Below are 12,971 nucleotides of genomic sequence, written 5' to 3' on the forward strand. Positions count from 1 at the left end.
AAGTCCTTGCATGTCTGAGAATACTTTCTGTTGCTAATGTAAGTAAATGATGACTTCACTTTTATAGAATTTTAGATTACAGTTGTTTTCCCTCAAGACTCTGTAATTTTCAAGTGTTATAGAGAATTATGACACAACTTAATACTTTCTTTTTTCTAATAACTAATATGTTTTCCTCCTGGATGGTTGAGGATTTTTCTTTATCTTTAGCATTTGACATTTTACCAGGAGAATTTTTTTTTTCCTATTCTATGTTAAAGGAGCAAGGCTAAGAAGAACTAGATTAATGTATTTACATATCATGATCCTTAACTATTTTTGATTGCCCTATTGTCTTATTCTCCCACTAAGGAAATTTCTAGGTATTATATTCCCAAAGTTATCAATGAACATTTCTTAACGTTTTATCATTTTGAATTGTACATCATGTGGGTAGCTATATATTTTAAATGGCAAGATACTGATGTAATTTGGTCCCTCTGTGGTATTATACAACTTAATGGGAGTTTACAGCTGCACAACCACAGAAAACATATTTAGGAAGTGGTCTAATTACTTTTGTTTGACCATATTAAATCACTAAATGGTAAGAAACTAAAATTTTTGGTATAGTCAAAACATTGTTGCAGTGCTTTTAATGATAATTCTAACACAACCAGAAGAAAGAACCTTGATTTTAACTTTATTTCATAACACAGTGTCTTCTGTAACTAATTACAGTCCATGTGTTTTTTTGTTTTTAGAGTTAAATTTGATTACATTTTTTTATTTTCCCTGTTCCTTAGAGGTGTCAAACAGCATGCAAAAAGGCTTGGTTGTTAAAGAAAACAAGCAGGCAAGGATTTCTGGATAATATTTTAATATTTAAGAGTGATCAACCTATGAATATGGAAAAGTTAATTTAACTTCTCACGCTACCTTATGGGCACAGGTGAAAATGTGAATGTTCCTTTTTTAAGTTTAAACTAGGTGAGGCCCTAGATCAAAGCGTTTAGTGTCAAAGAACTATCTCAGAAAAAATATGATGGAACTAAAAGCCAAAATTCCTGAAGCAAACCTGGGGAGCCTAGACCCCCAATGCTTCATTCCTCTCCTCTGTGCTTTCCACAACCTGGTAGGTCACCAAGCTGTCACATCAGAGTGGCTAGATGTGAAAGCAAGCAGGCAGTCTGGGGCTGGGGAAACTGCTGAGTTTGATGAACTTTTGTAAATCTGGTTTCTCCTCCAGACAAAGCTGCAGAATCAAGAATTCCGGTAGCAGCAGTTCACGGTGTGGTAGGCCAACTACTGCAGGCCACTGCTATTCTCACCATCAAAGGCCGCCTCACAGTGTAGCACATGTATGGGTGGAATCTGTGCTCTCGGGCAGTAATGGTGCCAGGGATAGGAAGGTTCTGGATGACAGTGGGGTCATCTGGATGCTCATGCTCAAAGCTAAACATGGCTGAGGTGAGAAGACCAGCTGGAGAGGAGGAAAGCAGAACCAGTGCAGACTAAAATAGAGGGAGCACACACCATTGGCAAAATCCTACTCTAAGCATGAAGGTCAGGGGTTGGGGGGAGGACCTTTCTGACTCCTCAAGCAAAGCTGTAAGAAAAGTGACATCTCCTTGCTCTACTTCCTTCTCTGCTATGTCAGTCTGGATCTCTGGGCAGGAGTTCAGCATGGAGATCAGCAGTCCCATCTCTGTTTCTGTCCCTGGTCTCACCTCAGCCTCTGCTCCTTCAATTCCTTCACCATCTTTAGGCTCTAAAGCCTGAAAACCCCCTAGAACATACAAGACATCTTGGATCCTGTCAGAGAGGAAGTTGCCTGAAGTCATGAACATGTTGGTTTCTTTGCCCAGTTCAGACAGTAGAGACTTCAGCTCTGAATCCTCACATAAGAACAGGGGCCCTCAAGTATCTGGCTATAGGAAATGAGATGAGTCATTTCCTACTTTCCGTTCTTCAGGCATCCCATCCAAATCCCTGTGTAGCTTCAGGCATTCTTCAACTTCAGGTGGGGGGGGGGGCCTGCAGGCCCTTCTGGCCCACTGCACTTAGGAGCACTGAGGCTGCTGTTGGAAAAGTGCTCACTTCTGGCTGACATTCTACCTCAGCAATCAGTAGCAGATGTGAGCACTGAGGGCTGTTCCAGGGCACTGGCTGGGCAGAGTGGTTTAACCCCTTCTGCCAGATCATTTCTGGCCTTGGAAAAGATACTTATGAGTACAAAGTGGATGCAGTCAGGATCTGACAGTTTACTGATCAGTGGTAAGGTTGCATTGCAAATAATGAGTTCAGCCACCACGTGGCATCCAGTCTGAGTCTCCAAGGGAGGCTTGGGCACTAGCGCTTGAAGCAACACATCCACAAAAGGTGACCTCAGCACTGGGACGGTACACAGCAGTAAGTGGGGCAATAGCCTAGCAATAAGCCTCCCAGGGCTTGGAGGGCTCAATTGTACCACTTTGCTCCCCTGAAGTGGCCTCCTTTTCCTGAATATAGCTCTGCAGGTGACAACCATAGAATCAGAACTCTCTGGGCAAGAGCACAACTGTCCACTGTGCTCATCCTCCAAAGCTCCTGGACCAACCCTTTCATCGCCACCTCCATCTCTTCCTCAAAGGCTGGCTCCTGACTCACTAAGTGATATTAGGATAACACAAAGCCCCAAATAATCAGGATAACCAAAGTGTGGTTGATCTTCTGTTCCAGCTGCCTTTTTGCCTCAGGACTTAGAGAGCAGGTGGCCATTGGGATGAAACATTCTAGGTACAGTTGACCTGAAGCCCCTCACAGTGGCATTGGAGCCCAGCCATCCTCCCAGCACCACTAGCAATGTAGACCCAAGGCATGGAAGCCACACATTTACCAGAAGGGGGATGACCAGGAGCCAGGCAAGCAAGATCCCCCACCCCCACCCCAACTATCAGCTTCTGGCTATAGCTAGACCATGCTGAGGTCTCCTGGGATGAAGGTACTTTCTCTGTCTTCATGGCTGAGAGGATCAGGTGGCTCCCTCAGATGACTGCCCTGTTTTTTACTTCAGAATTAGGGACAAGGTCATGAACCATATCCTGGATACAAAGAAATCTATTGTGCTATTCAAGGAACCGGCAGGGATCTGGGCCTTTGAAGTCATATGGGCACTGCAGAGTGACAGCAGCAGCTCTGCTTTTCCCCCTCACTACCGCCAACAGAGCCAACTAGCCCCTTTCAGCATAGATACTGCTTTTGTGCAAAACTGCAGACTTCATAATGCCCCAGACGAAGAGCCATGTTGCAGGCTCAGGGAGGCTGGTGCTGGCTAGGGCTGGGTCACATGTCACCAGGGGGTACATGCCCAGGCTGAGACATGAGCTAAAGTAGACTCATTAGAGTCCTCTTTGCTGGCCTCAGCCTATAGCCACTGCAGGCTCTTGCTACCTGGGCATGTGTACTCTTGAAGCTCAGGTTCTGTCTGGGCTGTCAGCTGACTCCCATGTGGGGTTTTTTTTGCTGTTGTTTTTTTTTTTTTTTTTTTTTTTTTTTGCCATTCCAGATCCTGCAATTTCAGGAGTGTTTGCCTAATTCCAGGACAGAATGCCATAGTTACTCTCATTGACTCATCTCCATTGACTTTAAGTTTCAAGATTAATAGTGGTTATGATGGAACATGAATGGGAAACTAAATTTAAAAAAAAGATTAATGGTGGATATTTCAGCCAATAGATAATTCTGCAAAACAAAAATGAGGCCAAGCCTGACTATGGGACTTGTGAGTTGTAGCAGAAAGTGTACCAGTTAAATTTATTAACTGCTGGTTATTCATAGTATGCCTTGCCTCACATAAATTTGCCTTTATCGACAGTTAACTGCATATAAAAAGTAAATATAAAATATATAGCTTTATAAAAAGGAATATTTCTTGGCTTTGTGCATATCTTTTAAATCATTCTGTTAGCTATAGTGTTAACATGGCACTTATCGTGAAACTATTAAAAAATACTGAAAAGGCTAAGAGATTATCAGAGTATCAGTAAAATAGTTACTACCAGAAAGGAAATCAGATTTAAACAAGCCAACTAGGTCAATGGAAAGAAAATTGGTCTGCTATTGCTTAAGTGTATTTAAAATAATAATGCAACAATAATATGATAGCAATAATAATTAGAATAATATATAGATAATATAATAATGATAATATTAAATAATATTCTTATGATATTTTCATTTTATTCTGAAGCTAACTCATCCCAAGAAAATGCTATACTACAACTAAAACGCATCATACCATGGAAACTTTTTTCCCCCCACACTGTAGGAAGGGCAGAAAAATTTCCTTCAGACTATATGCAGCCATCATACCTTGAAGCGTTTGGAAGAATTAAGGGAGGGGTGTTTTTTGAAATATAATCTTATGGAATTTTATCCCTCAATCTCCAACCCTGATGTTATATAGAAAGCAAGATACTAGGACCTCATAATAATGCTAATCCATTAGTTTGCAGAGAAGCAGTCCTGTTGTTTCTAAAAAAGACGTCATGACCAAAATTAACTATATTTAGGATACTGCATTTATGGAAGTACCATTAAAGTGTCCTAGAGGAGGGCTATTCTGATGTTGAAGTTCTGAAAGCAGCTTCTGAGAAACCTTAGTAGAGACATAATAATAGTGTATTTATTCAAAGGGCCATAATATAGGTGAGGAAACAGGTATATTTTTTATTCTTTTAAAAAATTAAACTATGACAGTTTGTAGGAGCTACACAGAGTAGATTTGGGCTCTGAATGAGAAAAAAATATCTCAATTAATATTGTCAGCAACGCTTAGGCCTCAGAAATGGTGACATCTCTCTCAGAAATAACCAGACAGAGGCTATGTGATCATCCTTACAAATTCAGTAGAAAGGTCATCATTGAATAGAGCCTCATATTCTAAAGTTTTTTCCTAACTCAGATTTCTCTAATATTGCATATTAATTACCTCATTTATCCTACAGCATCATTTTTAAACAGGAATGATATAGGTAGAAATTCTTTTGTGGTAGAATCAAACCAACAGAAAATAAGAGACTTGTTTAGAATCTAACCTATTCATTTTTTCATCATCCTGTCAGTACTACCAAAAAAAGAATTTAAGACAGCAAATGATTCATGTTGTTAGAAGAGCCAGAATTAGAGCCCTAGTCTTGTGAATTTTCTATTAAAGAACAGTAAGTGAAACAGCCATGAAAGTCTCAAGACAGCTAGTGTTGTTGCTATCTGATTATTTGACTGACTACACATAGAGAAAGATGCTTTTTTTCCTTACTAAAGCAAAGTAGAAAAAATAATGTGCTTCAGGGAACAGCCTAGAGTTGTTAATGTTATTATCATTATTGTTAATGACAGAATAATATTATAAACATGGATTCTTAGCCAGGACAGACCTAATGTAGCTCCATATCCTAGTAGCAAAGATTGTTACACAAATTCAAGTAAAACGTATATAGTAATTAACCTTGCATAGAATCTTATTGTTTTAATTAGTTCCAACATTTGTTAATATCATTTTGGAAACCATTGTATAGATAAAACTTATGCTATTTTCAGCAGGGGAGGGAAAGCTTCACTGTTCACTTCCAAGTAGCTTAGGTTTTAAAAGAATTCCTCTCTCAGAACCTTTCTGTGGAAACAGGTTGTGAGTTAGCATAAACACAAGATACCATAAAGTTTTCCAAAACAGCTAGATTTAAAAATTACCCTGAAGGCTGTTTACAAGAGAATGGCTTGACATTGTATTCTGTGTAGCATGTTTCACTGAAGCAAGCTGAATTTGGGCTTGTTTGTCTCATATGCTTTGACAGGATTGCAGATGAAGACTGAACAGGCTGAGAGCTCCTCCTGGGAATACCTTCCCTGATAGGCTGGTAAGGCCTAAATGAGAATGTGCAAGGCTGCTGCCCAACTTGCTTGAGCAGTAACCAGAGCATGGGAGCACAGCCTCTAAAGTGTCAGCCCATATACTTCAATAAGCATTATGAGTAGCTCCACATAAAGCAAGTTCTCCGTTTGAAAGTAACAAAATTGGATAAAAAAACAAGAAACCTTAAGCAGTACAGGGTGTACTTTGGTAAAATGAATTTAACCTTAGTTGTAGGAGGAAATATTAACTATGATTTGCTAGAATAACTCATTCAGTCATTTAAATGATCCAGGTACATGCCTTCATGAAACTCACTGGACAGTAAGAATAAAAGATTATTATAAAGCTAAAATTTTAAGCACTCCATGTAACCTATATAATCAGTGGAGATAGGGAATGGAAGTCCTGCTTTAATTCATGAGAGCACAGTGACTTGGCTCTCAGCAATTTTTTTCCTATTTCTATTAATTTGGACTATATTCCTCCTGATGCCACTTTCTCTGTCACTGCTTTCTTTCTCTTTCCTTACACCTTAAATACTGGTTTCCACTTGCATTCTCCTCTTTGCTCACCCTTCTCATTCCTCAGTTCTCCCTGGACAACTTCATTTCTGGCTCTTTGCAGCTAACCACATATATGCCAGTAACTCCCAGATATCACCTCTCTCTTTTAAGCTTTAGACCTGTGTTTCCAACTATCTCTTGAACATCTCCATCTGAATAAGCTGTGGACTCCTTGAACTTAGCAGATCCCATCTGAACTCATTTTATTTCTCAAACCTTTTACATCTATTTTATCTCTTGGTTAATGACATGGAAGCTACCCAGTAGTCTAAGCCAGTTATGCTCTCAACCCATCACAACTAACTAATCATTAAGTTATATAATTTCCACGTTCTTAAAGTATTTCAGATTTGTTCCCACTTCTCCATTACCACTGCCATCACCTCAGTTCACATTTTCAGCATTTACAAGAACTTCTGTGATCTTCTCTGAAGCTGACTCTTCTTTTCTAACTCATCCTTCACATAGTAGCCAGAGAAGTCCTTTATAAATGCCTGATTATGTCACTCTCCTACTCAGAACCTTCAGTGGCTTCATAGTGTCTGCCATTTTTACAATCTCAAGTATCTACAAGGATTAGGCAAATAACATACACGAGTGAAGTAGACCAAGTATGAGACGGTAAGGAAGAATAGGAGAGTGCATTTCTGTCTAAAGAGATTTATATTCAGAGTTTTTTAAAAAACATGTGACAGGTTGGGCATGATGACTCATGCTTGCAATCCTAGCTACTCGGGAGATTGAGGCAGGAGGATCACTTGAGCCCAGGAGCTTGAGGTTTCAGCGAGCAATGATGACTCCACTGCACTCTAGCCAGGGCAACAGAGTAAGACCCTGTCAAAAAAAAAAAAAAAAAAGACATATGACAAATCTATCTGAGAATTTAATGTTGCCTGTGGGTCTGCATTTAGTACAGCCACGCCTAAACTACTGAGCGTAATACATGCAATGTTTCTTTGATATTGGATATCTCCTTGACATGAGCAATGTGGAACTCTCAGCTATTGCAGAGAATGACACAACCAGTGAGTCATTTTTGTTGTTCTGTTTCAAGGTCAAAATGTGTCAGCATGAAGAGTATGTGTTTATTGTTATAAGTACCTCTGTATTCATATTGGAGGCTGTGGAACATAATGAAAAGTTTGTAGGCTTTGAAATCAGTGTTGGCCTAAGTTCAGCTTCCGGTTCTGCCACATATTAGTTGTGTGCTTTTGAGCTAGTCATTTAATTGCTTTGAGCCCCAATTTCCTTCCCTGTTTATAAAAACTTCCAGGATTGAAAGTACAAAAATCAAATAATAAACAGCTTGAAATTATCTAGCTCAATGCTTAGCACATAGTAACTCCTTAGTAAAAGATAACAATCAGGCAAGTTAGGGAAAATTTGAGAAGTAGCAATAAATATACAAAAATCTAATTCCTCCAGCTGCATCCTTCTCAGCAATTGTAGTTGTGGCCTAAGGGGCAAACCTTTTGGAAGCCAGTATCAAGCGAGGCAGACGACTGTAGCTGATAGGCACGTGATTCACCCAGGCAACTAAAAACTAGGAATTTACCAGCCTAGCTGCCTAGCTATCTGAAAATGGAATTTAAGTCCAGAAGGTGTTGCTATTGATAAATTCATGAGCAAGGTGCGAATATGAACTCTCTATAATTATGCATAATGTACAAAATTCATTTTTACTTTTTTAATCCATATATAATCTTTACTTTTTTTAGTAAAAATGATATTAACTGGAATTTTAATTCAGTGTTACTAGGATATATAGGATATTTATTTTGGTCTATTCTCTAGACCTATATAAATTTGAAGCACCAAAGGAAGAAGGTAAACAACTTAGTTTTCTTTACCAGAACATTTAGCATGGTAAAAGAGGACTGTTAAGTTTGTATTTTATTCCCGTGCACAAAGTATATTAATTATATTTTGATTGATCTGGGAACATCAAAGAAGCTTTGATGAGCTTTCATCATTCATTTAAGGGGAAGAAAATACACCATCTTGTCAAGCTTTGCATTTTTTCATTTTGTTTTTTAAACTTAAGCTTAATTTTAACATTTAAGTATACTTTACTCAGTAATTTGTGTCTGCAGCTGACATGATTGAAATAGAGGGCTGGATAGCTGACAGTATGCTTGTCTACCTTACCACAGAGCCTTAGTGATAGTGAGTAAACTAATATAAGAAAACAGCTTGAAATTATCCTTATTGGCAGAATGACATGCACAGAACTCCTAATTGTATTTGCAATGGAAAGAACAAGTAGAAAGCTAGCTTGTTGTAAGGGCAAGACAAAGCCTTAGAGTTTCAACTTCTTACTTTGCAGTAATATGTCTCACTCTTGACAGACTTTCTTGCGCAGATAAATAATACTATATTTAAGAAACAGAGCAACAACATTAATAGTATATGGCTAAGAGAATGTTGTCTAAGAAAGCAAAACTGAAGTATTTAAGAAAAAGAGTGTTAAAATATGAAGAGAGACAAGTGCTATCTTTACTAGCCATAGTAAAATTATCTTTTGGTTTTACATATTCCTAAAAGATTGACCTGAATAAATATGGTATTATTTTGTGACTTAGATATTGCATTTTGGTGTTTAGCCATTTTTTTTTCTTTAAAATGGATTTATTTTTGGTCAATGTCATCTATTTTTCTTTTTCCTCTCTCCCTTTTTCCTCCTCTCCCTTTTCACTTGCAGCTCCTCAGAGAAATTTTGAAATTGCCTTCAAGATGTTTGACCTGAATGGAGATGGTGAAGTAGACATGGAGGAGTTTGAACAGGCAAGTTGTCCGGAAGAGTTCCTTTAAATACATTAATATTTAAAACACATTTTCATGTGCCTGGGAGTTACCTTAGCCTTAGTCATATACTTGGTGAGAGGCTATTCCAATTTTTGAAGTACCTAATATGTCATTTCTCAGAATTATTGTTTGAACAGGTAAGTTGTACTTGTTTGCTTTTCACTCTAAATGTAAGAAATTATTTGAGCATGTGATTAAGGACAAGATTACTCTGATTCTCCAACATGAATTAGACTATAATGCCTCTAGCTGGAGACTAAATTATGACTATTTAATCATATATTCATTCAACATTTATCAGAAAACTCCAATGTACCAGGCAGTTGCAGAATATAAGGTTGAACTACATATATTCTTAATGGATTTCTATATGAGAAGGAAAAATGGTACCATGTCTTTGACTGTAGTAGGTTCCCGCCGTGAATGTTTATAGTTTCTTCTGAATCCTAGGAAGAAATTACATTTCCATAGAACTTTGGCCATTGGGAAGCTATGGTGCCGCTCCAGATACAGTTATCATGATTGCCAGAAGTGGTTTCAAAACAGAAAAAAATGTATGTGTAAAATAAAGCATTTTTTTGTATTCTCTGTTCACCCAAGGCCATGACAGAATGTTTTTTAGTATGAAAGTATGAGAAGTGATAAGTATCAGTTGTGAGAAAGTAGAGAAGGATTGAGATTTTATTTCAAAAATATTTTTTATTTCTCTTGGTTTTCTTCACAGCATATAGCACGTAGAAAATATTCAACATGACTAGTTGAATTGGTATATTTTGAGTGAATCTTGTGTGATGCCTTTAACAAAAGTTTTCTAAGTAAAAATATATAAATATTTTAAGAAAATATTTCCCAACTGAGAAACAGTCTCTCTTTCTCCTTATCTCTCTTTCTCTCCCTCTCACACCCATAAACATCATGTAAAATCTAGTGATACATACTTTTTTAAAAAAGTGTTTAATGAAAGAACACTTGTAGCTATTAAGAGTTTATATATAAGTGGGGCAGTATTTGGACTATGCTATTATATTATTTCTTTTTATTTCAACATATTATGGGGGTACATAAGTTTAGGTTACGTATATTGCCTTTACCCCCCCCCCCCCCCGAGTCAGAGCTTCAAGCGTGTCCATCCCCTAGACAGTGCATATATTATTAACCATTAATGAAGATGCTATAGCATTAGTTAATTTTCCCTAAATACATTCCTTTTTCTCAATCACTTACACCCACACTCTCCACACCACTTTTGCTGCTAACATATACATTTTCCAAGGAAGAAAGACTTTAAAATGCTTTCATATGAAGGATATAAGTTGCAATATTTATAGCCACATGCAAGACTTAAATCATGGCAGGTCCTGACACTGATGCTCAATACAGGCTTACTGGTATTAGAAAATTCTTCATTTCTCACATTCTGGCAGGTGAAATGAATTATGCATTGCCTTCAAATAAAGAAGCATTGTTCTGATTACCCTATATTTCAATTTAAAGTGTACAAATCTTAAATAATTTTAAAATGCATTGTATACTTGTCTTTAAAGTCTCCATGTGATTGAGAAACAAATGTCAACTAGTGTTATTTTACAAGATAAAACATGACCCCAGAAAAAAATCATAGCTACAACATTTATAATATTCACTTAGAGGTATACAGAGCCTTTGAGATAATGTACTCTAACCCTGCATTTTTCCAGTGAGAAAACTAAGGCCCAAAGAGGTTAGTTAATTGACCGGCCTACATTCTGCTTTCACCACAGAATAGTGAAATCAGACCCTATGTCTCCTGATTCCCCATCTAATGTCCTTCCATTGTACTATTCTATTTGTTATAGAGCCAGAGACTTTTGTTCTTCTTCATAGCATGTACCGTTTGACCTGTAGATTAAATGGTTTAGGAATAACTGAACTGTCATGTACCTGATAGTGCATTCTTATTGGGATATTACATACAGTAGATTATCTGTTGCAAAGTCTTCATCTCTTTTCATCTTTGAGACTTCAAAACCTACATTCTTTCCTATATACTTCACTGCTTCCTATAGAACTTTTTGCTGCTAGACTATCCTCAAATGACAGATTATTGTTATCTAGATACAAATTGGGGTCCACTGGTAGATTTGAGGCCAAGCTAGGTGTAATTCTTTTTTGTATTCCTTAGCAGCTGACGCATAGTTGGCGGTCACTATATGTTTGTCAAATGCACTTTTTTAAAGGATAAACTTTATAAATTATATCTTGAATTACAAACAACTTTGAAATGTCTATTTCATTGTTCTCTTTTAGTTACATATAATAATATAAATTTTTATGGGGAGAAAAATTCCTGGCATTCTAACAATATAGTGTGTCATTAGTCTTTATTAAAATAATCTCAGCTTCTTGTAGGTCTAAAAATAGTGATGGATTTATGTTTAAAACACCATATTATGATTAAGTGGCTAATCAATATGGTAATAACAGCTATGATTTGTTGAATGTTGTTTCTATGGAAAACCTTTAGCAACATTTATATTAATTATTTTTCCTCCTCACAACAAAACTGTAAACAGAAGAAATATTGTCCCCATTTCACAAGAAGCTGAGACTCAAAAGAGTTAAGTAACTTACTCTAAAAGACATAGGTAGTTAGTTGTGGATTTGAAAAGCTCTTTCCTGAATTCAAAGCTTTTGTTCTTTTTTTAAATTTTTTTTAAATTTCAGCCTATTACAGAAGTATAAATGTTTAGATGACATATATTGCCTTTGCCCCACCTGGTCAGAGCTTCAAGCGTGTCCATCCCCTAGACAGTGCATATTGCACCCATTAGGTGTGACTATACCCATCCCCTCCTCGCCCCTCCCACCTGCCCAACACCCAATGAATGTTATTACTACATATGCACTTAAGTGTTGGTCAGTTAAGTCAGTTAATACCAATTTGGTGGTGAGTACATATGGTGCTTGTTTTTCCATTCTTGTGAAACTTCACTTAGTAGAATGGGCTCTACCTTTATCCAAGATAATACAAGAGGTGCTAGATCACCATTGTTTTTTGTGGCTGAGTAGAACTCCATGGTATGCCATATACCACATTTTATTAATCCACTCATGCATTGATGGGCACTTGAGTTGTTTCCACATCTTTGCAATTTGTGAATTGTGCTGCTATAAACATTCAAGTGCAGATGTCTTTTTTATAGAATGCCTTTTTTTCCTTTGGGTAGATGCCCAGTAATGGGATTGCTGGGTCAAATGGTAGTTCTACTTGTACCTCTTTGAAGTATCTCCGTATTACCTTCCACAGAGGTTGTACTAGTTTGCAGTCCTACCAGCAGTGTATGAGTGTTCCTATCTCTCCACATCCATGCCAACATTTATTGTTTTGGGATTTTTTGATAAAGGCCATTCTCACTGGAGATAAGTGATACCTCATTGCAGTTTTGATTTACATTTCCCTGATGATTAGAGATGTTGAGCATCTTTGTCATTAGTCTATCTTCTTTTGAAAAGTTTCTGTTCATGTCATTTGCCCACTTTTTGATAGGGTTGTTTGATTTTTTCTTGCTGATTTTCCTGAGTTCTAAATAAATTCTAGTTATCAGCCCTTTATCAGATGTGTAGCATGCAAATGTTTTCTCCCATTCTGTAGGTTGTCTGCTTGCTCTCATGATAGTTTCCTTGGCTATACAGAAGCTTTTTAATTTGATCAGGTCCCATTTATTTATTTTTGTTGTTGTGATTGCCTTTGG

General features: G+C 37.3%; 1 protein-coding gene and 1 pseudogene across 2 annotated transcripts in view; one reads left to right on the forward strand and one right to left on the reverse strand.

The window, feature by feature from the left end:
* The window catches only part of MICU1 (mitochondrial calcium uptake 1), a 238,307-nt gene that overhangs the window by 132,805 nt on the left and 92,531 nt on the right, over nt 1-12,971 (forward strand). For both annotated transcript variants that reach the window (XM_045569191.1, XM_045569192.1), the window contains exon 7: nt 9,137-9,219. In XM_045569191.1, the coding sequence (XP_045425147.1) occupies nt 9,137-9,219 (83 nt within the window). The remainder of the gene's footprint in view (nt 1-9,136; nt 9,220-12,971) is intronic.
* Nucleotides 1,145-2,981, reverse strand: LOC123650333 (annotated as a pseudogene).

This window comes from Lemur catta, chromosome 14 (assembly GCF_020740605.2).
Source record: "Lemur catta isolate mLemCat1 chromosome 14, mLemCat1.pri, whole genome shotgun sequence".
NCBI classification, from domain to species: domain Eukaryota; kingdom Metazoa; phylum Chordata; class Mammalia; order Primates; family Lemuridae; genus Lemur; species Lemur catta.